The 27,296-nt window shown below is 59.8% G+C and overlaps 1 protein-coding gene across 1 annotated transcript in view; it reads left to right on the forward strand.

The window, feature by feature from the left end:
• Positions 1–5,869: 5,869 nt before the first annotated feature.
• The window catches only part of KNDC1 (kinase non-catalytic C-lobe domain containing 1), a 53,171-nt gene continuing 31,744 nt past the window's right edge, over positions 5,870–27,296 (forward strand). The window contains exons 1-8 of the mRNA XM_086379081.1: positions 5,870–6,298; positions 11,661–11,859; positions 12,126–12,184; positions 21,358–21,504; positions 21,814–21,931; positions 23,035–23,717; positions 26,454–26,568; positions 27,183–27,254. Of these exons, the coding sequence (XP_086235207.1) occupies positions 6,197–6,298; positions 11,661–11,859; positions 12,126–12,184; positions 21,358–21,504; positions 21,814–21,931; positions 23,035–23,717; positions 26,454–26,568; positions 27,183–27,254 (1,495 nt within the window). The 5' untranslated portion in view covers positions 5,870–6,196. The remainder of the gene's footprint in view (positions 6,299–11,660; positions 11,860–12,125; positions 12,185–21,357; positions 21,505–21,813; positions 21,932–23,034; positions 23,718–26,453; positions 26,569–27,182; positions 27,255–27,296) is intronic.

A 27,296-nucleotide genomic window follows, 5' to 3' on the forward strand; every position in this document is an offset into this window, starting at 1 on the left:
TCAGTCATGTCTGACTCTTTGCAACCCCATGGACTATAGCCCACCAGGCTCCTCTGTCTGTGGGATTCTCCAGCTAAGAATACTGGAGTGGGTTGCCATGCCCTCCTCCAGGGATCTCCCAGGCCCAGGGATCAAACCTGCATCTCTTTCATCTCCTGCATTGGCAGGAGGGTTCTTTACCACTAGGGCCACCTCGGAAGCCCCTTTTAAACAAACAAACAAAAAAGAGCCTTTGCCAAATTAGCAATAAAAGCGAACTTCATTAACCTATAAAAATCTACAGCAAAATCATCCTTGACCGTGATGAAGCGAAGCCCAACTGCTCACCTTGGGAACTCAGCCCAGAGGACCATCTCGCTGAGTCTGCTCGATGCTGTGCTATGTCCCACGGTCCTAGGGTGGAAGGCGTGGTGAGGATGAGAAACTGAGAAGCTGAGCTGACTCCCAGGGAGTGTGATCACCACAGGAAGCCCATGTCGGTCCCGATCAGATACTCAGTAGAGTTAGCACAGTGCTGGACACAAGGCCGTGGGCAAGAGCCAATCTGACCCGTGTAGGCCAGCGCTAAACAGGAAACAAAATTTTTACAAAGATAACAATTTACAGCAGTACCAGAATACATCCGACATTCATGATAAATCAGGTAGAAGAGACGCAAGTCCTCCCACTGAAAACTACAAAATATAAATGAGAGACGAGAAGGGAGCCTGATTCTACAGGGAGGTGCCCACGTCGGGGGCTGGGACACCTGCTGCCCCTCAGGCCTGGGGGCGTGCAGACTGCAGCCAGACCCCACCAGGACGGCTCGGCCGGGAGCCACTCTCGGGGGCCAGGACGCTGAGACGCTCAGGAGGAAAAGGAGGGGTGGGGGGCAGAGTCAGAGCGTGGGGACTTCCCACGGGCGCTTCTGCCAGGCTGACCACAGACCACTGGACACAGACTCACACATGTGCATGCTCAGAGTCTTTCCCGCAGATGGAGGCTGGGCACGTGCACGGACTCAGCGTCATCGCTGACCCGGCCAGAATGCGTGCACGTTGCTCACACAGTTCAAGCAGCGTGTGTCCCAGCTGATACCCCAGACCTAGGACGGCCCAGACGTCCATCAGCGGTTGTTTCATGTACTTAACACAATTCAGTAACAATGAGCTTCCTGCTCCCAGAATAACTCTAAGGGAGAGAATCCAGACAAAAAAAGAAAATGTTCACAGTGTGATTCCACTTATATAAATTACCAAAAAAGAAAAGAAATGAGCAAAACTAAATTATGTGTTTAACAACATATGCTTAGTGGTGAAACTCTATGAAGAAAAGAGCGCGGGAGACGCCTCTGCAAGGCGGGACGGTGGCTGCGATCGGAGCTCAGGGGTGGACGGGGTGAGGGGTATCGCTGCTGTTCCTCCTGATACATCGCGGGGGGCCCCTCAGTCCATGGACATCGGGATTTACTGTTGACCGTAAGTTTTCCTGCAGCCCCTTCTCCAGCGCCCCCAGGACGTGCCCTCCACGGGCTGTGGCTCCCTCTTGCCCGGGACCTGCTCCCCCACAGCATGCTGGCGGCTTCGTCTGTGTCCCAGCAGAAGGCAGGCTCACTGCCGACACCTGGTGAGGGCAGGCGTCCACGCCAGAACCAAGGGGCTCCAAGGTGGACACCCAGCGCTCCAGCCCAGCTCTGAGCTCTGGGGCCAAGACTTCCCCTGGATGTTCACGGGGGCAGCAAAGACCCGCGGCGGGCGGGGCAGGGGACTTCTACGGTCAGAGCTAAAGGGAGGGCTGATTCAGCATCAGAAGCGCACAGCTTTCGGGACGTAAGAGGGTGTTAGAGATGTGGTTTTCTGACCAGGGTCCCTGTCAGTCTGCCCACCTCTAGCAGGCGTCCTGCCGGCTCCATCCATGAGGGGACCCCAGGCTCCCGCAAGCTCCCCAGCTGTGAGAAATCGCATCTGGGGTCTTCGAATGCTCCCCATCAGGAATGTTCCAGCTTGGCTCCGCTAGACGGGGGACCTTTGTGGACACAGACCTCACCCTGTCCACCAGCACCGGCACACAGCCTCTGGGAAGGCAAGGTGCTTGGCTGCAGGGCGTGGCAGCACCCTGAGGAGGCAGGACCCTCCACGTGCCCTGAGGTTCGAGCCCCCGAGCCTGGCTGTGCCGTCTCCTGGGAAGCGTGGTGCACGCCGTGGGACTGCAAGGACATACGCCACCCGTGAGCGAAGGGAAGCGGTCGGGTCCCTGCGGGGTCCGCCACACCGGTCACGCCAAAAGAGTCCACGTGCGGGGAACAGGGCTGGAAGGAGCCGGGCACAGGTCCCCACGGACAGAACCTGCAGGAGGGGCTTCCCCGCTGAGGGGCGGGGGGGCCCAGACCTCTGAGGAGGGTGCCATGGGGCTGGAGTCCTGGGGGAGCTGGAATCAGGACCAGCCCTGCCCCAGGGAAGAGCAGTGGAGGGGGCCTCCTCCTGCTCGCCAGGCCCTCACCCGCCCCACGGAGGCCAGCAGCACAGAGAGAAAGCGACAGGCACGGAGTGACGGCCACCGAGTGACAGCCCAGCTCAGGCTGCCCGAGCAGAGCCGGTCGGCCGTCTAGGTCCTCGTGTGTGCGTCTCTATCTCGGGAGAAGTGTGGTCAGAATTTTGATACCATAAAATGAGTCTTACGGTCACTGAAAACAAAAATGTTTAAAAATTTTTTATCTAAGAAGTATTCAACTTATCAAAACTTACATGCATTTTGTTGCAAAGTCTTATGGAGAATCTACAGAAATTTTCAAGCATAAAAATACACCACAGCAGGATAAAATTTGGCCAAAGTTAGATGAGCATAATGAGTTTCAGGAAAATGTCATGGCGGAGATGCCTGACTATTGAAGAAAAACATGTTTGTGTGGTTCTTTACATTTTTTTTTTCCTAACTGATTGATAGTGGGTATCAAAACCACTTTGGTTTTTAGCTTCTTGGGTACATTTACAGGAATGACTAACAGCCTTATTGTAAAATGTCAATATTTATACCACAACAGAAATTACATTCTTTGCAATGATTTACATTTATTTTTTCAAAGCCATGGATGTCAATTTCAAATGTACCAGCGGTGTGACAGCTTTTCAAGATTCTTTCTGGGAAAACAGAAGCCAAGGCTTTGAAAACCCACCCTCAGTGCCCCCTCCCAACCCTACCCCTGCACTCAAGAGGAACCGCACTCGGAAGCCAGGAGAGACAGGCTCTGAAGAACAGGCGGGGTCCACGCATGACGAGGGCCAAGCCTCGCGTGGAGCATGGCCCCCCTGGTCACGGAGCTGGAGGGAGCCAGGGAGGCCCGAGGCTGGGCGCCCGGGGAGGGCGCTCAGTCCAGGGCCTGCTTGGAGGCTAACGGAGGGTCTTGGAGGAGATGGGCATGCAGCAGAGGGAGTCGGGGGGTCAGAGGGATGAGGAGGCAGGACCCTCCGGGTCGTGGCCTCAGCCGTGGAAGCCTCTGCAGGATTCTGGTGGCACCAAGGGCCCCCAGGAAGCGGGCTAGCTCACCAGGCGAGTCCGGAGACGCCTCGGCCAGGGCGAAGGGGCCCTTCCTGCAGCCTGCTCGTGAGGGCTCGGGCCTGTCTGGGGCTGACATTAACTCTGCGTGGGCCCAGTTCTGCCTGGAGGTCCTTGTCCCCCCTGTGCCGTCCCATCGGCTCTGGGGAGGCCGAGAGGCCCAATCTGGAAGCCCTCTTTCTCAAGAGCAACGCCACGGTCACATACCACACTGACAAGCACCCGCCACGCCAGGACACGGGCCACACCCCTCCTGGAGCAAAGCCTGCCGCGGGCACGGGCAAGTGTGCAACACAGTGAGACTCGCAGAACACCCCGCCCAGCGTCTGGTCACCCCACTGAACAACACAGACTGGTGACCACACGCCTCCGGGAGAAGAGCAGAGGGCAGTGCGACCCCTGCCGGGGGCACCTGGCCCAGCCCCCGGTCCCCGCCTGACCAAGGAGATGGGTGATGCCCACTGAGCAGCTGTACGCTGCAACAGAGCTGACTCAGCCAGCATCTACAGCCCGCGTGCTCCATATTTTACCCAAACTGGATGCCCCTTCCCAAAGCAGACAATGCCATTAGGCCCAGCAGCACCCACAGTGAGGTGCTCCTTCAGCTAGGGGGTGATCTTTGTCCCCAGACCCTGGGCCTGGCAGCCCGGAGACCCAAGAACCAGGTGACAGAGTCGGCACACAGCCTGAGGCCCCCAGAGGGCGCGGAGGCCGGGTGGCGAGCCAGAATGTCAAGGCCCCACACCGGCTTCAGCAGCGCTTTGACCCCAGCCCTGGACAGGGAGGGGGCAGCCCCCAGACACGCAGCACAGGGACCCTGCAGCAAGGGCGCCCAGCTCTGCGGACACGGTCCAGGCCAGGGCGCAGCTGGAGCCCTGGAGCAGGGCTCCTCCTTCTGAGACATCAGGCAGTGCCCACCCACAGCCCAAACACACCGAGTCTGAGACCCCAGCTCTCAGCACCCAAACAGCCGGAGCCCTTTCTGCTTTAGGTGCCAGGGGTGCGCTGCACAAGGTGAGGCTGCCCGGAGCCCTGGCCATCAGCCTGAGGCCTCGCTGTCCCTGGTCTCTCCCCTGACCTGAGTGCCCCCCTGGGGTCACATCACAGGCCCCGAGGCCCCGAGCCCTGAGCCAGGATGGAATCGGTCCCCTGCATCCTGGGACTCTGCAGGGCTTACCACAAGTCCACTTCTTCACACAGCAGTGTTTACAGAGCGACTGCTGTGTGCCTGGCCAGGCTGTGAGGGTGTGGCTGGCAGCCCGGCCGCAGTGCCCACTCTCCTGTGGGAGCTCTGACCCAGTGTTCCACCTGGGGGGGAACCAGCCATGCCCACACAGGCTGGTGAGACCACCATGCCCCCTCCTGTGGAAAAGAGGGTGCTGTGCTGTCTGAATCTCCGCGGGGCAGGGGTGAGGGGGTTGGCGGATCTTCACTCCCCAGGGAAAGGAGAGCCCTGGATCTTTGCTGGGCTGGGGTCGGGGTGTCCTGCTCTTTGCCCAGCCACAGGTCCCAGCTTGGGGCAAGGCTGGCCCTGGTGCGGAGGAAACTGGCCAACAGAGCCTAAGGGGCGGTGAAGGGTCAGCCCTGAAGCCGCCAAATTGAAGGAGCGGTTGTCTGGTCCGGTTTCCTTTCCACAGTCGGCTGGCAAGGTTGGGATGGAGCGCTAAGTGCTGGTCCTACGTGTCACCCGCGGACTAACTGAAGAAGCCGGCGGGCCAGAGCGCAGCTGCTCACACGGGTCCCCTCCCGGTCTCCCCCCGACCCGCGCTCCAGCCGTCCCCCCGGCGCCCCTCTCCCCGGGCTCCCCCCACCCACCCCGGGAGCCTCTGCAGCCGCCAACCCACCCCCCGCGGGGACTGCGGCAGCCCCGCCCTCGGCCGGTGGGGGCGGGAGAGGGGTACCGGCGGAAGGTGGGATACCCGCTTGCCAGCCTCCTTGGGGTGGACCACGGCCCCCGCTCCGTGTGCCCAGACCCCGCAGGAGCCTGCGACGCACCGCGCAGGAACACCCGCCCCGCCCCGGAACGGCGCCCGCCGCGCACAGACCTCCAGCGCCCCCAGCACAGCCCCCGGAAACGGCCAACATCCCCGAGGGACAAAATCCCCAGAAGGCCCCTAGAGGCTCAGGCGCCCCCAGCTGCCCGCCAAAGTGAGTGCGGCCCTCCGAGTGCCCTAGTCCGGCGCCCAGGTGTCCCCACCCCCTGCCCTGCTCGGGAGACACTGCGGCAGCGCGCGGGCGGGGCGCCGGGGGCGGCGGGGCGGGGGCGCGGGGGAAACGCGGGGCGGGGGGGGGGGGGGCGCGGGTGCGTTGCCATGGCGGCCCGGCGCGCGTAGCCGGCCCCGGAGCGCGGAGCCGGCCGGGAGCGCGGAGGCGGCCCGGAGCGCAGGGCCAGTCCGGGAGCGCGGAGCCGGCCCGGAGCGCGGAGCCGGCCCCGGAGCGCAGGGCCAGCCCGGGAGCGCAGGGCCAGCCCCGGGGCGCACAACCAGTCCCCGAGCAGAACCAGCCCGGCGCGCGGAACCGCCCCGGCGCGCGGAGCCAGCCCCGGAGCAGAGCCGGCGGCAGGGGAGCCGGGGCCGCGGGCGGCGAGGCCAGGCTGGTAGGGGCGCCGGCCGCGCGGACCTCGGTCGGCGAGGACGCGGCGGCTCTGGCGGCGGCGCGCCCAAGGATGCAGACCATGGACCGGGCCGCGGCGGCTTTTTATGAGGAGGACGGCAAGGACCTGGACTTCTATGACTTCGAGCCGCTCCCCACTCTGCCAGAAGACGAGGTAAGCCCCCACCTCACGGTGGGACCCCCACCACCCCCACCGAGGGGTTCGCAGAGAGACCCCCAGGTCCCCGGCCCCCGCGGGCCAGGTCCCGGCCGCAGGGGACCCCGCAGCTGTTCTCACCGCCCCCTCCCCGCAGGACAGCAGCTGTGGGTCGGTGCGGATGTCGGCGCCCTGCAGGGGGGCGCTGGGGGCCTCGGGGCAGAGAGCCCAGTCAGGCCTGTTCCGGAGCTGGTGGTGTGGGGGCTGGGGGCCGTGACTGACGACCGACTCGGGGCCTTCAGTCAGGAGCCCCAAGTCCTGAGCCCCCAGCTGGGGTCCCCGGGCCGGAGGCTTTGTCTTGTGGGGCTTCTGGCCACTAACCCGGCCAAGCACCTCTAGAGCCGGTTTGCCTGCAGCCCCGTCAGAGAAGCTGCCCCTGGGCCTGGGTTCGTCAGGTAGCTCTGTAGGTCGGGGTCGAATGGAGACCCTGTGGCCCTTGAACAGGCCAGTCCCAGCCACAGGCAAGGTGGCTGCTGGATGGCTCAGCTGTTCCCCGGGCTTTGAGGTCTTTGCAGAGCCCCTGTCCCAGCACACGCCCGTCTGTGGGGTCTACAGACAGACCCACCTGATCTCCTGAACTGGAGGGTCACAGAAACCATCTCTGCAGGCCCTGGGGCCCTTGCCCCCAGCTGGCCCCTGCCCACATCCTTAGCTGAGCTGGTACTAAGGACAGAGAGGCTCATGCCCTAGAAACAGTCCTTCAGAGTCTGTCGAGGGGGCAGTGCCCGGGGAGGGGTGCTGCCTCCCCACACCATCCCTACCCGCCGTGGCCTGGATTTGGTGAGAGAGAGGGCCGCAGAGGGAACCGCAAGGGAATAAATAATTCTGTGGGTATCTCCACGGCTTTATGCGGAGTGAAGGGTGCTCCCAGCACACAGCCTGCAGATGCTCCCAGAGGGCAGGTTCCTAAAGCATCTGCTGGAAACCTCACGTCCCCCGAACCACCCTCCAAGGCAGACGCAGAACGTGGTTCTCCACACGGCCTCTCTGCACCGAATGCCCCACACCTCCAGGGTCTTCTCTGTGCCCAAGACACCGAGCTGTGACGGGTGCCCAGTAAACAGGGCAGGCAGAGCGGGGTTTAGACCCGAAGCCTCCACCCCGAGCCCGCTGTCTGTCCCACTGCGGAGCCCTGATGCGTTCTGGTAGCAGTCGCAGCGCCCTGGGGATGGAGTAGCCCCCGCTGAGCCCAGTGCGTGGGTCCGGGGCCCCCGAAGTCTGTGGCCGTGACCTTCAGGTGTCGTGGGAGGCTGCGGTGGTGGTCTGTCCAGCAAGGAAGTCTGGACAACTGGCCCCTCTCGCCGCAGCCTCTCCTGATGCGAGGCACTGCCCTGGGTGTGTTCTGAACCCGGAGGTCTGTCCCTGGGGCTCCCGCCGAGGTCCTGTCCCTGCTCTAGATTCTGATGCCTGCACACAGTGGGTGTGGTCAGTGGTAAAGGCTTTAAATCCCCGCCGGGGACATGGGACTGCCCACGACAGCACTTTGCCGTCAGGTTGATTCCCCAAGGCCGTTCTGTGAGAGAGGACGGAGGGCCGGGCTGCAGGAGCCCCAGGGGGAACCGCGGGCGGGGACCGTACACTGCGCGGGAGATGCGGGTGTTCGCTGCTTACACAGCTCACTGTATCAGCTGAGTCCCATGAGCCGGAGACTCCAGCAGGAGCCTCTGGACGGTCCCTCCCCCACTGTGACCGCGGACAAAATTCAAATTGCTGGTGAACATGTGAGAAAACGTTTAATTTCATCACACTCAGGGAGCACAAGATACAGCGCCGTGACTACCTTCCCGCCAGCGCCAGGTCGGCGCGAACCAGGCCGCCCTCTGCGGGGTCAGGTGTGTGGAGCAGACTGACCTCTTTGGAAAACCGTTAGGGGTCCGGTAGTGGGGTGTGGATGCCCCTCCCCTTGTCCCAGCAACTTCACTCTGGGCACCTGGGGACACATGGGCGACAGGCGGGCATGAGAACTCAGGGCCGGCACCGCCCAGCAAGGTCCTGGCCCCCAGCAGGCAGCACCCCCACTCTGGCCCCCGTGAAGGCCGGAGCAGAGAGGCAGAGCCGTCCACCAGGCGGCAGGCAGCCCTGGTCTTCAGGGGCCTTTGGGGGGCAGGGTCTCCCGGTCCCAAAGCTCCCCTGAGGGAGTATTCTTACTGCCCCCAAGACCAGCGGGACATCTGTCTCCCCGGCGCCTGTGGGCCGGGAGCTGGGCTGGGCCGGGGAGTCTGCGGCAGAGAGGCAGCATTTGAAACGCACAGAATGGCCCGTGGAGGGGTCCCGTGGCCCAGGCAGCCTGGCCCGCGGCCCACCCCAGCGGGACAGACGCTCCCGCTGGCCAGCACCTCGCTGTGACTGGCCAGTGGCAGGAGACCGCCATCTGGGACCCAGTGTGGCCACACGGGGCTGCCCGGGGAGGCTGTATCCCCCGCCTCCCCTGCTCTCCTCCCAGCCGGGACAGACACTGAGCCTCTGCCCACACGCCTGCCAGGGGCCCCGCTCTAACTGCCCCGGGAGGTCCACCCACAGACATAGCCCATGGCCCACCGGGCAGCATCCTGCTAGGCAGTGCTGAGGGGTGGGGCGCGGGCCCCAGCTGGGTTCTGGAGAACCTTCTGGACCTGCCCAGAGGCTGGGTCTATACCCAGGATTTGGAGCCAGTGACTGCTGGCCGCGGTGTCTGGGTCCGGCCACGTGGGCGGTGGCAGGACGGAAGTGCCCCCGCCTGCCGCAGCCCTGGTGGGTCCTGGGCGCCTGGAGGCGGGGGGAACACAGCCGTCCGCCGGAGCCTCACCGGCTTGTCTGTTCCTAACATGTCACTCACTGCCCACCCCACCACCCACAAACATCTGCCTCCACCATGAAGCCCTGTCGCCTTGGGTGTGGACGGGGCCTGCTTGGCACAAGGCTCAGGGTCCACGGGGTCCCAAGCTGCCCCTCGGGGAAGAGCCCCGGCTCCAGCCTAGCAGACAGGAGTTCAGGCAGGGCCGGTGGCCTGAAGACCCTGCACAGCCAGCATGTGGCCCGGCCTCTCGGGCCTTGTCTGGACCCACTGGCCAAGTCTGCCTGGCATCTGCCTGGCTTCCCTGAGCCCCGAATTCAGGCAAGGAAGGGTCCCTCCTCCCGCCTGGGCCCGAGCAGGGAGGACCAGAGGGGCAGGTCCCAGAGGGAGGTGACCGTGGGCCCAGGGTCCATCGTCATGTGGCAGGACATTCCCTGGGTGTGCTGGAACCTGCTTCAGCTGAATCCCGCCTCCCGTTGCAGTAGTGGGGTTTTGGGGGGTCTGAGACCATCCCGCCTGGTGGAGCGGGCTCTGCTGAACGGAAGCACTGACTAGGGGCCTGTGGGCAACACCCCACAGAGCCACACAGAGACCCCGCAGGGGCTCCCCTGTCTGTGGATGCAGGGCTCTGGCTTCCCTGAGGGTCTCTCCCAACCAGAGCATCGTCCACTGGGCAGGGCAGCAGAGGCCTGGCCCTGGGCCAGAAGCCATGGGCCTGCCCTGGGCGCCTTATCCTGGCAGCAGGCCCGTTTGTGTAAGCAGGCGGGCCTGGTGCCCGCGTGGCCACGGCCGGTGAGAGTCAGCGAGGCCCCTGCTGTGGCACCGGCTCAGATGCGTCCTCCTTACAGCCAATCCCGCGGGGTCCTCAGGCTGTGGACTGTGCGTGTCTGCGTGCGTGTGCATGGGCCTCTTGGTGTGCGGGCATGCGTCCCCATGCACACAGGGCCCGGCACCTCTCTAACCAGGCCCCACGGCACCCCAGGTGCCTCGGGCTCTGAGTCCTCAGGGTCCTGGGGGACAGACAGGCCCTGCGCGAGGCGGACGTGGACGACCTCTTACGGGAGAACCGGACGCAGCTGGCGGGTTCGGGTTCACTGTCTGCTGCCCCCATGTGACTGCATGCTCTGCTCTTTGCTCAGGATTCTCCTTTTAAGACGCCCGTCCACCCTCCACAGGGTCCGCACACTGCCGGAGCTTGGCGCGGGGCCCCCCCTGCCCCACCACCGGCTCTACAAGCCACGAGCCCTGGGGCTACCTTATCCTCACCCATCTTAACGCCACGCCCAACAGAGAGAGCAGGGCAGGCCCAGGAGGGTGGCACCAAGGCCCTCCCTGAGCTGAGAAGGACGTGGACCGTGGGGGAAACCAAGTCACCCGAGCAGACCTGCCCCGTCCGCCTCCGTCCCCCAGCACCGCACACACACTGCCTCCCAACCTGCTGTCCCTCCCTTTAAACTCTTCACCTCCTCAGCCGTGGCTCTGGGGACCCATGCAGGGAAGGGAAGGAGTTTACAGGCGGAGGCTCCTTTCAGGACCTGAGCTCGGCTAAACCTGAGAACACTCTGCACGCTGGGGGTGGGGGCATTGGAGGCTGGAGGCAGAAGCTTGGTAGGGACAGGAAGCTGGGGACCTCTCTTCTGTACCACCCCGCTCACCCCTACTCTCCAACCGCGCTCACCCCCCTGACCCCTACTCTCCAACCCTGCTCACCACCCTCACCCCTACTCTCCAACCCTGCTCACCCCGCTCACCCCTACTGTCCAACCCTGCTCACCCCTACTCTCCAACCCTGCTCATCCCCCTTACCCCTACTCTCCAACCCCACTCACCCCCCTCACCCCTACTCTCCAACCCCGCTCACCCCCCTGACCCCTACTCTCCAACCCCACTCACCCCTACTCTCCAACCCCGCTCACCCCTACTCTCCAACCCTGCTCACCCTGCTCACCCCTACTCTCCAACCCTGCTCACCCCGCTCACCCCTACTCTCCAACCCCGCTCACCCCATTCTCCACTCCCACTCCGAGGCTGGTTGTCCAGGCCCTTTCCTGACCACTGCCCGCATGCTTCCCCCTCAGCTCCCAGTCTGGCTCCCTCTGTGCCCCGTCCCCTCTTTAGGTGGGTGGTGTGTGAACACACAGACACACAGGGCTGACCAGGGCATCAAACAATGGCCTGGAAAAGGGCGGTGAGGTACAGGGTGTCTGACATGTGTGCGCCTGTGATGAATGTACTCGTGCAGGTGTGACTTGCGTGGACACGTGGGCACAAGTGTGTGGATGTGCCCGTTTTGTGTGCCTGTGCCTCTGATAACTGAGTAAATGTGTGAGTTATGTGCGTGTATGGGGACAGCAGGTGGGTGTGCGTGCACACATGCACAACAGTGTGCTAGTGTGTTGTGTGCACACACAAGTGCGTGTGTGAGTGCGTGTGGGTGGCAGGACCACAGCTGAGTCAGTTCCAGATGCGGGGCGGCCGCGGGGTCTTGTCCCCAGCCCCCCTGCCCCTCCACAGGCGCCCAGGGCTCAGCCCAGGCTGTCTCGGCAGGAGAACGTGTCCCTGGCCGACATCCTCTCCCTGCGGGACAGCGGCCTGAGCGAGCAGGAGGCCTGGGCTGTGTGCCTGGAGTGCAGCCTGGCAATGCGCAGTGTCGCCCACTCGGCCATCTTCCAGACCCTGTGCATCACGCCCGACACGCTGGCCTTCAACACCAGCGGGAACGTGTGCTTCATGGAGCAGCTCAGCGGTGAGGCCCGCGTGGCAAATGTGAACACAGAGGGGCCCGCGAGGGTGTGGCCTCCACCCTAGGCGCAGTGGTCTGGAGCCGGGTTTCCACGGCAACCTGCCTGGGCCTGGGTGAGGGGAGGCTGGGGACTGGGCCTCGCTGGTGGGTGGTCCTGGCTGGGCCCCAGGTGCACGTAGCCCTCCAGCCGGGAAGAGCCTGGCAGCCTGTCTCACCTGACCTGTGTTCGGGGGTCACCATGTGAATGGCATCTTCTCTTCTCTCCCCAGATGACCCTGAGGGAGCTTTTGTGCCCCCAGAGTTTGATGTGACGGGGAACACCTTTGAGGTAAGTGGCAGCAAGGAGGCCAGCACCTGGCCCCCTGCTCGAGCACCGGGGTCCCCCCAGAGGGGCTGCGTGGGGCACTCTCACCCTGCTGCTGGGCTCCAGCGACAGCATACGTCTGGCTGCCGGCTCCTCACTGCGCGCCTGGCATGTTGTCTGAGTGTGAACTGACTATATTTAAGATGTTAAAAGTGCCTAAAATTACCAGTGGTGGCTGGCGGGAGTCACAGTTCCTCTGAAAGAGTGGCGGGGCCGCTCGTGGGAGGCTTGTGGCCCAGAGAATCCCCCACGAGTGTGAGCCGCGGCCGGCCATGCCAAGGACACTCGGGCCAAGGTCACCGAGGCCACCAGGCCCTGCCCCGCAAGGGAACCCCTGGGTGGAGACCCAGAGAGGGGAGGGCCCACCTGTGCCAGTTCAGCTTCCTGAAAAGAGCCTCCCGCTGCATCTCAGCCCCTGGAACTTCCTTTTCTGCCCTGGGCATCACATCCTTTGTTGGGCGGGGGGCGGGACTGCTGGGGCCAGTGCTGCTCTGCGCGGCCTCGGAGTGTCCAGCACGAGCTCCCAGCCCGGTCACTGCAGAGCCGGGAGGGCCCAGGGGCACGCTCCGCCCGCTTGGAGAGTCCAGCATCTCCACAGGCCTGCCTCCCTGGGGTGGCCCCGGACGATGGTCCTGTAGGTGGGGTGGGGCCCGGCAGGCCCATCTCTCTCCAGTTGTTCCACTTTTCTCCCCGTATTTTCCTCCATTTTGTCAGGATTGCAGATGTCGTGTTCACTGTGGAACGTGAGGTCTCACTTCCTTGAGGCAGCAGTTCTCAAACTCTTTGGTTCTTGGAACCCTTATACTCCTGGAAATCAAGTATCCAAAGATATCTGTGTGAGTCACACCTGCCAGTACTCACTGTGTTACAGATAAAATGGAGAAATGCAGAAAAAGTCCACCTACTAACTCATCTAATAACAACAATCATAGACCCATTCCATGTTAACACGTATAACAGATGTTCATGAAAAGTGACGGTATTCTCCCCCACAAAAACAGTGAGGACATATTTGTAAACCTCCTGAAGGCCCAGCTCTTCGGAGGCCCGGCTCTCACCACAGCGTCTGCGGTTAGTCTGCGGTGCCCGCGCCCAGCCCACGGCCCAGGGAGCCCCCGCAGCCTTTCACTGTGAAGCTGTGTGGCCTCTGGAACCATGCTTTGAGAAAAGCTGCCTGAAGGCGTGCTCTGATAAAAAAAAAAAAAAAGTTTATCAGTCCTCCTCTTACAGAAGCTTTTTTCTGGATTGGTTAATTTATCGCGCGAGTCTTCGTTGCTTTGTGCGGGCTTTCTCTAGGTGCGCGGGCTTCTCACTGCAGCGGCTTCTCTCGCTGCTGCTCACAGGCTCCGGGCGCGCAGGCTCAGTCGCCACGGCGCGCGGTCCCGGGGGAGTGCCGGCTCAGTTGCTGCGGCTCGCGGGCCCTGGGGAGTGCGGGCTCAGTCGCCGCGGCTCGCGGTCCCGGGGAGAGTGCGGGCTCAGTCGCCAAGGCTCGTGGGCCTTGGGGAGTGCAGGCTCAGTTGCCGCGGCTTGCGGTCCCTGGGGAGTGCAGGCTCGGTTGCTGCTCGCGGGCCCTGGGGAGTGCGGGCTCAGTCGCCACGACTCGCAGGCCCGGGGGGAGTGCAGGCTCGGTCGCCGCGGCTCAGCGCGCGGGCCCTGCGGAGTGCAGGCTCAGCTCGAGCTCAGTAGTGGTGCAGGGGCTTAGTCACTCTTCGGCACATGGAGTCTTCCCAGCCCAGCGGTCAAACCCATGTCCCCTGCATTGCCAGGTGGATTCTTAGCCACTGTACCACCAAGGGAGCCCTGTCATTTATAAAACAGTCAAATTATTGGTGTTGTTGACTTAAAAAAATGCACAATGTGAGAGTTGCAAGTTAAGTTTTATTTGGGGCAAAATGAGATGATAGCCCAGGAGACGGCGTTTCAGACATGTCTGAGAAACTGCTCCAGGGGGCGGGGGAGATCAGTACATACATGATGTGGTGAAGGGGACGTGGCGTGGGTGCGTGCTCAATTGCTCAGTCGTGTGCAACTCTGTGACCCTGTGGACCGGGGCCCCCAGGCTCCTCTGTCCGTGGGATTCTCCAGGCAGGAGTACCGGAGCCGGTAGTCATTTCCTCCTCCAAGGGATCTTCCCGACCCAGGGATGGAACCCGTGTCTCATGCGTTTCCTGGCAGGCAGGTTCTTTACCGCTGCGCCACCTATGTGCAGTCAAGCTCCTATTCTTTTTTCTTTTTTTCATTTTTTAGATGTTATTATTTATTTATATTCATCGGCTGTGCGGGCTTTCCACTAGTTGTGGCCAGCAGAAGCTGCTCTCTCATCGCAGTCTGCGGGCTCCTCTCTGCTGGGTCTTCTCTTCTGCGGTGTGGGCTCTAGGGCAGTGGGTTCAGCAGTTGCCCCCCCGGCTCCAGTGCACAGGCCCCGTAGTCATGGCTCACGGGCCTCGTTGCTCCACCGCCTGTGCGCTCTTGAACCGGGGATTGAATTTGTGTCTCCTGCCTCAGCAGGCAGGTTCTTCGCCGCTGAGCCACCAGCGAAGCCCAACCACATGCCCTTGCAGAAGGCCTGCTAGTCACAGGGAGCAGGTGTCACCATGAAGGATTTCAGTGCTTTTCTAGAAATGAGGAGATGCAGAAACTGGGCTCATACAGTTGGGTCCTGCTGGCATCTGTCTGAAGACCTGTCCCGTCACCTTCCCCAGAGCAGGGGGCCGTGTTCCTGCTCTCCACCCCGAGCTCCTTTCAGGAGTGTTGAAGGTCCGCAGCTGCAGCAGCACCTGATTTAACCCTTGCAGAGGTGGACGGAGAAGGCAACGGCACCCACTCCAGTGCTCTTCCTGGAGAATCCCAGGGACGGGGGAGCTTGGTGGGCTGCCGTCCATGGGGTCGCACAGAGTCCGACATGACTGAAGCGACTCAGCAGCAGCAGCAGCAGCAGCAGCAGACGTGGATGGCAGAGTTGGGCACGACTGAAGTGACTTAGCAGCAGCAGCAGCAGAGGCGGGCGGCAGGGCCGTTTGCAGGTGACCATGTTTTCCCTGACCCTTAGTGGGTTTTTTTGGTTTTTTTTTTTGCCTTAAGAAACCTTCCCAACCTCAAGGTCCAACAGATACTTGGCATTTTCTGCCAAGAGTTTTAAAGGTTTTGTTGTTCACATTTAATCCACCCGAGGTGGATTTTTTTATGTAATGTGAGGCAAGGATCCAAGTTCATCCTTCTCTGTGTAGAAAAGGGTCTTTCCAGCTGTTTATTGGCTCGCCTTGGGCATACTCCAGCAAAGCCACACACACCCCGGTCCAGACAAAAGTGGGTCCACTTCCCAGACGTCTGCTCTAGTCTAAGGGTGTCTGCACCCTGCATTTATCAGCAATCCGAGCTCCACAAGGAGCCCAGTGTCTCCCAGGGAAAGGGCTCGCTCCCTGTTCCTTTCAGAAGCATCCTGGCTATTCTGAAGTCTTTCTTCTTCCACAGAAGGCTTGGGTTTAGTGTCAAGTTCCATGAAAAGCTCTGTTGGCATTTTGACTAGAATGGCTCTGAATCTGTACCTCAGTTTGGGGAGCACTCACACCCTTATCGTATGTGGTCTCATCTAGAAACACATTATTCCTCTTCGTTTATTTAGCTCTTATTTACTGTCTCAGTAGCAGTTTAAAAGCTCTCCTGTGTTTTACTTGAATGTCCTTTACTAGGTTATTCTCAGGCACGGGATGCGTTTGACTCTGTAAATGGATGGTCATCTTTGGAATCACATTTTCCTGCTTTTCATGGCAAATCTACAGAAATGCAGTTCACTTTAACATCTTAATCTTGCATCAGCCCTTGTGGTAAATTATTTGATTATTTCTGATAACTTTCTGTTTAACTGATCAAAGTGTTAGTCGCTCAGTCGTGTCCGACTCTTTGTGACCCGGTGGACTGCAGCACACCAGGCTCCTCTCTCCATGCGGTTCTCCAGGCAAGAATGCTGGAGTGGGTAGCCATCCCCTTCTGCAGGGGGTCTTCCTGGTCCAGTATCGAGCCTGTGTCTCTTGCAGTAGATTCTTCACAGTCCTAGTCACCGGGGAAGCTCCCAGGTGGCTCAGCGGTAAAAAACCTGCCTGCAGCTGATCAAGTCACCAGCAGGAGGTGGCAGGCTGTGTTGCCGTCCAAAGCTCTGGTGCCACGTCCGCCGAGGGATGTGTCCCGGGTGGGCTGGAGCAGGGCTGAGCAGGTCAGTGATTCTCCGCCATCCTGAGAGCTCCTCCCACCTTCCCAGCAGGACGACTTCTGCCTGAGGCCCCTGCTGTAGAGAGGCCTCCTGTTCTATTGTGCAATACTTCTGCAGCTTTTGAAGTGATTATTAAGATGTCAGTATCTCCCAATTGTTTTCTAACGTTAAGTCAACCTTTCTTACTTAGAAATACCTAAACGGGCAGCATCCTGTGTTTTCTTTATGCCTTCGCGTTTGATCGACAGGTGCCTGCTTCGCATCTCTGCATGTTTTCGTGAGGGGCTGGTGGGTTTCCATTCCGTTGATGTTTCTGACTGTGTTGCCATCAGGAGTATCTTTTTCGTGTGCAGATGACCCCGCCTCCTTTGCCGTGTTACAACTTAGATAAGAATGGAATAGTCTGGCCAGACTGACTTAGGCAGCCGTCTGTTTCCTTGGAGCAAAGACCTTTAATTGCTGCTCTATTTTTAATAATTATAGGACTTATCTGTTTTAAATTTCTTATTGACTCAGCTTTTGATAAACCACATATTTCTAAAAATTTACGCATTTTTACCTGTGTTTTTAAAGTTGCAGGGGATGTCCTTTCCTAATCAATGCCTTTATTGTGGGTGCCCCTTCCACTCCTTGGATGGCTCATTTGTGCCTCCTCTTCTGGTCTTGCGGGAAGGAGTACATCCCTTCATACCCTGTGTTTTGTTGGTTTTGTCAACAGAAATAGTAACAACCCACAGTAGAAATGCAAAGACTGCTATCTGAGCCACACAGAGGCCTGCAGCCCGAAAGACGCAGAGTCAAGAAGCACTTGCGGCATGTCCCCAGAATCCAAAATGTGGGAGTTTTAAAGGCAAACCCCACAAAAGTGCTTAAGTGTCTGTCAGGAATTAGGGTTGGGGCTTCAAGAAGGAAGGATTTGTTGGGGTCTGAAATGGCTGCATAGTCACAGGGGGAGGCTTGAGACCTAGGGTTGCAGGTGGCCACTGCTGGCGGACACTGTTCTGAGAGCGGCTGGTGGTGTCCCTGAGTCTGACAGCAGCATCCTGAAATCCGAGTTCTCAGGGATGCAGGAACGTGTCTGAACCCTCAGCCACCTGGATCCTCCCTGGATGCCTGAACCGCAGCGACTCCATTCTGATTTTTAAAGGCATCCTCTTCTCTACTGGTTAAAGCAGTCATATGATGTGTGTTCAGCAGGCCATAAATCGAGCTGCTGTAGATGAATGGATAACGAAGAAGCAGGGATGTCCCTGTGGTCCAGTGGTTAGGACTCAGCACTTCCACGGCTGTGGCCTGGGTTCATCCCTGGTTTGGGAACTGAGACCCTGCAAGCCTCATGGCGAGGCCAAAAAGGAGAAGAAAGTGATGTGCCGCGTATGTACACCAGAACACTACTCAATGTGCTGTGTATATACACCAGAACACTACTCAGTCGTGAAAAACGATGAAATAACGTCCTTTGCAGGAACACGAATGGACCCGGAGATGATCATCAGAGTGAAGTGAGTCAGACAGAGAAAGACAGATACCATATGGTAGCACTTACACGTGGAATATAAAATATGACACAAATGAGCTTATCTACCAAACGGAAATAGACTCATAGCCACGCAGCTCAGACTTGTGGTCACCAAAAGGGAGGGAAAGAGCGGCAGTTTGGGGTTAGCGGATGTAAACTGTTACATGTAAGATGGGAAACGGCAAGGTCCGCCGCCGGCACAGGGCACCGCATTCGGTATCCTGTGATAAACCACAATGAAAAGGATTCTTAAAGTACATATTTATATATAAACGAGGCACCTTGCTGTACAGCAGAAGTTAACACATTGATCAACTGTACTTCAATAAAATAAAATAGTTTAAAAACACAGGCTTCTCGGGTCAGCACAAAGTTCGAGCCAAATCTTGCGTGAGCCAGAGCGACTGCCCCGCGTGGACACTGCTCCCATCAGCTTTGCGGAGAGCCCGCCTCGTGTCCCGTGCTGCGTCCTGCCCTGGATGCTCCCCCATCAAGTCTTCGCTTCCGTTTCAGTCTCTTTCTTCCTGTGCTTGTTTCAAGTTAATGAGTCTTCCTGACTTGAGTCGGACACTCAGCTCATTAGTCTGAGCTTTTCTTCTTTCCTAACATTAGGGTCAACGCCTAAAGCTAAGACTTTCCGTCCAAACCTGAGTTTTGCCTCAGCATTTCCAGTCTCATTCACTTCTAAGTGTTACGGCCAGGGATCAAACCCACGTCCCTTACATCACAGGCAGATTCTTTAACCACTGCACCTCAGGGAAGCTCCTGATTGGCTTATTTCTTTTTTAGATGTTTCATTGTTAATGTATAAAAATGTAGCTGATTTACGTGCTGATTTTGTGTCCTGAAGTTTTACTGCATTTGTTGGTTAGTTCTAAAAGTTTTTTGATGGAATCTAAGATTTTCGCATGTAAGCTCGCATCATGCACAGAGACAATTTCATCTCTTCCCTTCTAGTTTGGATGCCTTTTATTTCATTTTCTTGCCTAATTGTCCTGGCTATCAACAACTTCCAGTGTGTTGAAAAGGAATTGTGAGAATGGGCAACCTTGTCTTGCTCTAAACTTAGAGTTCAGCGTTTCCCGTTGGGTATGATGTTAGCTGACTTGTCATTTGTGGCCTTATTATGTTGAAGCACATCCCTTCCATACCCAGCTTATTGTGAGCTCTTGTCATGAAAAGATGCTGAATTTTTCCAAATGCTTTTTCTGCTTCTATTGAGGTGATCATATTAACTTTTATTCTATTAATATGGTGAATTACATTTATTGATTTGCCTATGTTGAACCATCTTTGCATCCCCCAGGGACAAATTCCAGTTGCCCATGGCATATGATCTTTTGATGTACTTTTGAATTTAGTTTGCTAATATTTTGTTAAGGATTTTTACACCTGTATTCATCAGGGATGTTGGTCTGTAGTTTTCCTGTATTGCCTTGTCTAACTTTGATGCCAGGGTAATGCTGACCTCATAAAATGAATTTGGGAGTGTTCCCTCTCATTTGATTTTTTGGAAGAATTTGAGAAGGACTGGCATTAATTCTTCTCTAAATATGTGTTTGGTAAAAAGTCACCAGTGAAGTCATCTGGTCCTGGGCTTTTCTTTGTTGTGAGGTTTTTGATTTCTGGTTCGATCTCCTTATTAGCAACAGTTCAGTTCGTTTCTCGTGACTCAGTCTTAGTGCCCTGCGTGTTTCTAGGGATGTGTCCATTTTTCTCTAGGTCATCCAGTTTGGCGCATACATAGTGGCCTCTTATGGCCCTTTTTTCTGTGGCATCAGGTGTAAAATCTCCTCTCTCATTTCTGATTTTACTTGAGACCTCTCTTGTTTCCCTAGTCAATCTAGCTAAGGGGTCCACAACCAAGCCAGAGGCATGTCTGCCTCTCACCTGATCAACAGGTGGGTACGACCCCTGCCGGGTCCCTTGGCAAATGTTGCTGGATGCCACAGCTCCCACAGGGGAACTTTTGTCCACAGATGGATCAAAGTGCTGCTGACGGTACAATCTAGAAACCGCCATCCTGCCCATATCCAAGTGTTTCATCTTGTATGACGGTGGTCCTCCCAAATTCTGCAGCACCAGTGCTGTCCCACTAAAATCCCAACCATTCTGGCTTGTTTTTAATGGGAATGGTGGAACTTTACATCTAAACTTGACGAATGTGAAAATAATCTACCTGGGGGGCAGGGGGAGATGGAGAGCAATCTGTCCTCCAGGTGTGGAGTGCACTCTGAAGCTACCGTGATTAAAAGAGCACAGTCTGGACAGAGGGAGACCCAGAGTGAGAGGAGGGGAGGCCAGAGCGCAGGCCCTGGGGAGCGAGGGCGCGGGACGAGGCTCAGGCCGGCAGACGGTGGGCTCCTCTTCAGCTGCTCAGGGTGGCTCTCCACCAGGAAACAAGCCCCCATCCCTGCAGTGCCCAGCAAAAAGACATATCCCAGATGGGTCAGAGCTCAATGCTTCACAATTACAAAAGTATTGGAAAAACACAGAAGTAAGCAGTTTTTATTGTGCTGGGCTAAGGAAGGCCCTCCAAGGAAGCCAATAAAAAAGAATGATCTCACTCATGAGCCAAGCTCCTTGGCAGCTGGCCATGACCCCGAGGGCAGCCCCGCTGGTGGGGCCTGAGCCTTCGCGAACGTGGCATGGTTGCATGAAGATGTCACATGAGGATGGTCACTGCAGCGCTGGTCACAGTAGCAGATTCACCAGTGAAACAGTAGAACTTTTTAATGTCAGAGACACATGAACAAAGTTAAAAGACAGGGACGGAACATACATGTGACACGGAGACCAAGATCAGCCCCTTCGCCTGAAGAGGGCGTGTTCCTCAGTGTGGTCTGACGTTCTGAGACCCAGTGGACCATAGCCCGCCAGGCTCCTCTGTCCATGGGATTCTCCAGGCAAGAATACTGGAGTAGGTTGCCATGCCCTTCACCAGCGGGTCTTCCTGACCCAGGGGTCAAACACGCGTCTTTTGTGTCTCCTGCACCAGGAGCCACCAGGAATGCACCCAAAACAGGCAACATCTCAGCAGAGAATTAGCAAAGTCCATGAGTGGGCATAAAGAGGAACAGTTAGGGCAGGAATAGAGGTGTCTTGGGGGTGGGGGATGAGGCGGGGAGCTGCCCTGGAAAGATCAGGGGTGCTCCTGGCCCGGAAGAGCAACAACAGGAGCGACAGGTGGCTGTGCGCTGGCCTGCACGACCCCGAGCACACGGCCCCGCCCCCAACGGCCTCACGGCCACGGCCCCGCCCCACCACGCCCCCGCCCCAAGGGCCAGCCCCAGGTCTCCCCCACCCCCCACCAGGTTCCCCGCCCCCCGCCCCCCGTGGCCACGGCCCCACGGCCCCGCCCATGGCCCACACGGCCCCACCCCCGGCCCCAGCGGGTCTTTGATGCTGCAGGCTCACATCTACTCTCTGGGGGCCACGCTGAAGGCAGCCCTCGACTACGTGCCAGAGCCTGACCCCCAGCCCAGGCTGAGCCAGGAGCTAGAGGCGCTGCTGGGCCAGATGCAGGCGGAGGACCCCGGGGACCGGCCCGACCTCCAGGTAAACTCGCAGGCCTGCCTCGCTTCACCCCAGGAGATACCCTGAACCCTGCGCGACCCCGGCCCGCGCTCGCACACCCAGTAAGCACGCGGGGCCCCCACCACCTGGTCATCCGGGCTCCTGACTTTTATACTCTGCACTTCGGCGATGAAGGGTGCGCCTTGTAATGGTCACGGGCGGGACAGAATCTGCGGGTTTCCGTAAGCCCCCCCAGCCCCGGCCCGTGACCCCAGAGCTTGAAAGGCTTAACGGGCGAGGGTGGGGGCCGCCCTGGGGCGGGGGCGCAGGCTGAGCACCGGCCCGCCGCAGAGCGTCATCGCGCTGTGCGAGGAGAAGATGCAGCTCACGTCGTCCTGCCGCCTGTGCCGGAGCCTGTCGGCCGCCGGGAGGAGAGTGCTCTCCATCGAGTCTTTTGGGGCGTTCCAAGGTAAGCACACCCACCAGCGGGCCAGCACGCGTGCGCAGGCACTACCGCGCGTGCAGCCGTGCACGTGTGGGTGTGCACGTCAGCACCAGCGTCCTCACACACCGTGGAAGCACCCACACTTACGTGCACCCGTATCCAAACAGATCACATGTGGCCCCCCCAGCACACACACAAACATACATGTACGTGCAAACTCGGACACGCCTATTTAGACCCACTCAGCCAGCAGGCACACACGCCGCGCACGCCCACAGCTCACACACGCACATGTACACACACCCAATCAGGTGAGGGGCAGGCCATCTGGGACGTGGGTGCTCAGGACCCCGCACCTCTGTCCTGCTCTGTGGGCCTTGGGGCTGTGGACCCAGCGCCGTCCTCTGGCAGCCCCCTAGTTCTGCCACACACGCTGTTGCTGAAGCATGTGGGACTTCCGCGGCTCTGGGTGTACTCTCGACTGGCACTCTGAACTAGTGCCGGCGTCTGCTCTGAGCTGTGCTCGAAGCACGGAGCCCGGCAGGGCCCGGGGGAGGCAGAGCCTCTGGGGCGGCAGGGCCCCTCTCGCAGCCAAGCAGCAGCTTCTCCCGCCAAGTCGGCGTTCGTGGCGCTGCAGTGGCACTGGGCTCGCTGGCGGTTCTAACAGTGGGGAGGCTCTGGGGCGGGGCCTGCAGTCCCCCAGCAGTAGGAGGGCAAGCGTCTCTAGAGCGGTTCACACAGACGCGTGTGCGCGGAAGGCTTTGCGTCAAGATGAGGCGGGACTGCAGCCAGGTTTAATTTATTCCTTTGGGGAGGATCGCTTGTGTAATTGTAATAGCAAAACGATGTGCTTTTTGGATGAGGTGATTAGACAGGCCTTAGGAAACGTTTCCCCCGCGGGAAGCTCATCCCCGGTGGCGGGGGCGGGCACCAGAGCCTTGGAGACTTAATTAGCCAGGATGGTGCGATTAAGGAGGCAGGCCCGGGCGTCTCTGGGCCAGTACGGGGTAGGGGGTGGCCAGGGGTCCTGCAGCAGCGTGTTCACTGGTGCCCGTGGGCAGGGGAGGCAGGGAGAGGCCCACCCAGGCTGCCGCCCTCCGCAGTGACCATGCCCTGCTCTCCTCCAGATGTCAGCGACATCACCTGGAGGGGGCGACTGGCTCCTAGAGGTGCGGGGCCCAAAAGGCAGCTGGGGGACCATTCTGCTGACCCTGAGGCCCTGCCTGCCCCGGAGGGCTGGCCCCCGAGCCCCACCAGAGAAGGCCCAGAGCACCCCGGGACCCCACCTTCCAAGGCTCTGCTGTCTTCCCCTGTGAAGAATGGAGAGAGCCCAGGTCAGGAGGGGCTGGCCCCCGAGAGGCTGGCCTGCCTCCTCCTGGACGCCCAGCGGCCTCCGGCTGACCAGGACAGAGGCTTCCTGGACAAGAGCCGCCTGAGAAAGGTGCGGACGCTCCCCCGGCTCCCGCCCGACGGCCCCGAGTCCGGCGCCCTCTGCCTGTCGCTGACCAGCGTGAAAACCCCGCTGCCCACATCGGAATTCTTCCCTCCAGACCCCAAGAAGGCCTTTCCGGAGGGGAAACATGGCCTGTCCAGCTTCCAGGCACAGCCTGGATCCAGACTGTGGCTGGAGCGAGAGCTCGAGCTCCGTCGCCGAGGGGACAAGAGGGTGGGCGGCGTCAGCCCTGCACGGGAAAGCCCCCCGCCTGGTTCCGAGGGCCCTCGAGATGCGGGTGGAGACCCAGGGACTCTGGAGCCTGACGAGGGGACTGCGGACGGAGCTGGGGAGCCGGACAGGGCAGCTGCCGAGCAGGTGGGTGACTGGGTCCCACATGCTGGGCGGGTCCTGCGCACGCTCACGGGCGCCCTCCGAGTGCTGGGCATTTACCCCAAGGAAGGAGGGCAGCCTCAGCTTCACTTTGGCTCAGTTTCCAAGCTTTAAGACGGGGAGCCAGGCACGCCTTTGCTGGGTTAGTTTTTCTCTCAAAGAGGCGCAGGGAGCAGCCTTTCCAGGAGAAGGCCCAAAAGCTGTCTCCACTCTGCTTCGCCAGCCCTGGCGCTCAGGGGCGTCTTTAAGTTAGAAATTAATTAAGAATGTGGGTTGAGGTTGCTTACCTGTCAAGCTTGGTTGGAAAGGTGATAGTCGCTCAGTCGTGTCCGACTCTGTGTGAGCCTATGGACTGCAGCCCACCAGGCTCCTCTGTCCTTGGGATTCTCCAGGCAAGAATACTGGAGTGGGTTGCCATGCCCTCCTCCAGGGAATCTTCCTGACCCAGGGATCGAACCCTGGTTTCCTGCATTGCAGGCGGATTTTCTACCATCAGAGCCTGAGCAGCGTTCTCCTCCTACTGGGTTCTGAGCAGCCGCCGTGACCGGCGGTGGGGTCTCCCCAAGGAGGTGGGGTCTTCTGGGTGGAGGGCGGGGCCTCCCTGGGGCCTCGTGTCGGGGGTGGGGTGGTGATCTTCCACACCCGGCGTGCGTCCCTTCAGCCGTGTGCGAGTCATTCGACCCTACGAACGTAGCCCACCAGGCTCCTCTGTCCTGGTACTGTCTCTTTGTAAGCTGGGAAGGACAGAGAACGCCTTTAGAGCCGGTGTCTGGGAGGTCTGTGTGTTTTTAGCGTGACCGAGGCTGATCTGAGTGGCCTGCAGCAGCCCTCAGCCCTCTTGTGGGCGGAAGTCTTGGCCCCAGCAAGTCACTCCCCCGAGGTGGGTCCCCGTGAGCATCTTGGGACAAAGCCACCTGGGGTCTGTGGCCCAAATACGTGTGAATGTGGGGCAGTGCTGTCCCCCAGCCTCGTTCACCACCTCTGCTGACCCCGGGCTTCCCTGGTGGCTGACACGGTGAGAGTCTGCCTGCAGTGTCGAGATCCGGGTTCCATCCCTGGGTCAGGAAGATCCCCTGGAGAAGGAAATGGCAACCCACTCCAGTATTCTGGCCTGGAAAATCCCATGGACAAGGAGCCTGGCAGGCTACAGTCCATGGGGTCCCAAAGAGTCAGACACGGCTGAGCAACTTCACTGCTGACCCAGAGGTTCAAGGGGAGGGCTGACTGAGTTACATTTTTATTCATATTCTGACAAGCATCTGAGGGTAATTTACATGAAAAATATGGTTACTTTAAAATGGAAATCCCTCCTGGAGACCCCAGCAGGCACTGACACGTGCTCAAGGCCCACACGCCGTCCACTCCACCCACACTGTCCTACCGCCCGCCCCACCGTGTCCGCCCACACAGCCGCACTTGTGTTCACGGAGCCAGGCTCCGGGATGAAGACCTCAGGCCTGAGCCAGGGGCCCCACTCACCTTCAAATGCCCGACAGCCTCACAACAGCCAACGTCCCAGATGGGTAAACTGAGGCTTGGGACCACTGTGCAGAGGGTGGGTGGTGTCTGGGGGCAGAGCTGATGGGGTGCCCAGCCATGGTCTCAGCCACCAGCTTTCCTGCCCCAAAGGCCTCCGGTGACTAGGCCCCCACACAGGCCACAGCTCATTAGATGTCAGAGACCCAGATCTCTGGAGAGCACATCCTGGTTGCAAAGCTGGCTGCTCCAGTCCCACATACAGCAGGAGACTTGGGGAGTCCTGTGCCCCTGAACCCAGGCCGCTGGCCAGGCACAGCCTGGGTGAGACAGGCGGGGAAGACACAGGACCAGGGCGGCTGCACCCTGGCGTAGAGTGGAGTTCGGGAGTGGTGAAGCCACCACCTCCGGAACCTTCCCGTAAACACGCCCGTCTGTGTCCGAGGGTGGCGGCTCGGCCTAGCTCCTCCTGTGTCCCCAAAGCAAAGAACGCCCCCGAGCTGAAGTCAGTCTTCTGATCCTGGGACTTTTATGGAAAGGGGGACACGTAACATGAAATCACAGTCTTAACCATTTCAAGGGTGCAGGTCGGTGGCATTAGGTATTCACACTGCCGTGCGAACGTCACCACCACCACCTCTAGAACTTTCTCATCTTCCCAAACTGAAACTCTGCCTGCTTTAAGCATGGACCCCTCCTCCCCACCCCCAGCCCTGATACCCTCCCATCTGCTTCCTGCCTCTGGCTGTGACCCCTCAAGTCTATGATGTGTGAGGAATCAATGTCCCCCTGTGGCTGGCGTGTCACTGACCAGGCTTTATCTGCATTGTTGCTGTGTCAGAATTCCCTTCCTCGTTAGGGCTCAGTGATGTCCCTCGAGTGGATGGACCAATCATGCTTGTCCATCCATCGCCCGAAGGCGCTTGGGCCCTTCCACGTCTCTGCTCTTGTGAGTCACGCTGTTTTGAACGTGGGTGTGCAACCACATCTTCAAGACCCCACTTTTAAGCGGGGCTGCTGGAGCAGACGGTGATTGCGCGTCTGCTTCTCTGAGGGGCTGCCATGCGGTGTCCACACTGGTGCGCGTTTTGCGTTTCCGCTGGCCGTGCACAGGGATCTGGACTGTCCACTCGCCCCCGGCCTGTGGTGCGGGGCGGGGGGCACACACACCGTGTTGGAGGCGGTCTTTGCCCTGTAAGCCCCTCCCAGGTGCCTGCACCCTGAATGTGGCTCCCCCACCCCCAGGGCGTCTCCCTGCAGGACCTCCTGACCAAGCTGGGCCGGCCCTTCAAGGAGTACGAGCTCTGGGCTCTGTCCCACGCGTGCCTCAGCACCCTGCGGACGCTCGGCCAGCACCCAGGTGACCCCCCTCTGCGAGTCCTCCCCCAGCACGTCTGGCCCGGGACCTGGGGGCTGAGTGGCCTCCCATGCCCGTGTGCTGTGTGCACAGCCTGGGGCCGGGCGGCCGTGTCCACCGTGTGAGCCGGGGGCAGCCTGGGGTGTTGGCTCTGGTCCCAGGACCAAGGGGGTCAGAGCGCAGCTTAAAATGTGTGGGCCTTAGAGCGGGGACCCTGCAGCGAAGCCGGAGCCGCTTGGGGGGGCTCAGCCTACGCCCTCTCAGCAGGGGTGATGCTATCCCCACTGACTGGTGGGGGTGGTCTTGGATGCTGTGATGCTGTGTGGCCCCCAAAGCTCCGCCCTGCCAGGCAGAGAGACGGTCTCTGGCCCCACCGTGGTTCTGGCACATGACAGACGGGGCAGACGCTGCGGTCCAGCCGCCCCCGGGACCGTGAGCCTCAGCTGCGCATACAGAGGGCCGGCCTCCCTCGAGGCCCCTCCCCAGGCAGCACTCAGCGGGCGGGCCCCGTTCCTCTGCCCCCCACCTCCCACACCGCCTGCGCCCCGGCAGCCGCCCTGCCCTGCCCGCCGCTAGGCCGGCCCTTGGGGGGCCCTGACCTGCACCTCCCCCCTCAGCCTGCCTGTGTCTGGACTCCGTGCTGGTTGCCGAAGACGGGGCCGTGCTTTTCGGGCCACCTCCTGCCAACGGTGCGTGAGCAGGCTTGCCTGGGGGCTGCAGCAGCACCATGG

This window comes from Bos grunniens, chromosome 26 (genome assembly GCF_055505025.1).
Source record: "Bos grunniens cultivar Pamir isolate PY7600 chromosome 26, Bosgru_T2T1.0, whole genome shotgun sequence".
In the NCBI taxonomy this organism is placed as follows: domain Eukaryota; kingdom Metazoa; phylum Chordata; class Mammalia; order Artiodactyla; family Bovidae; genus Bos; species Bos grunniens.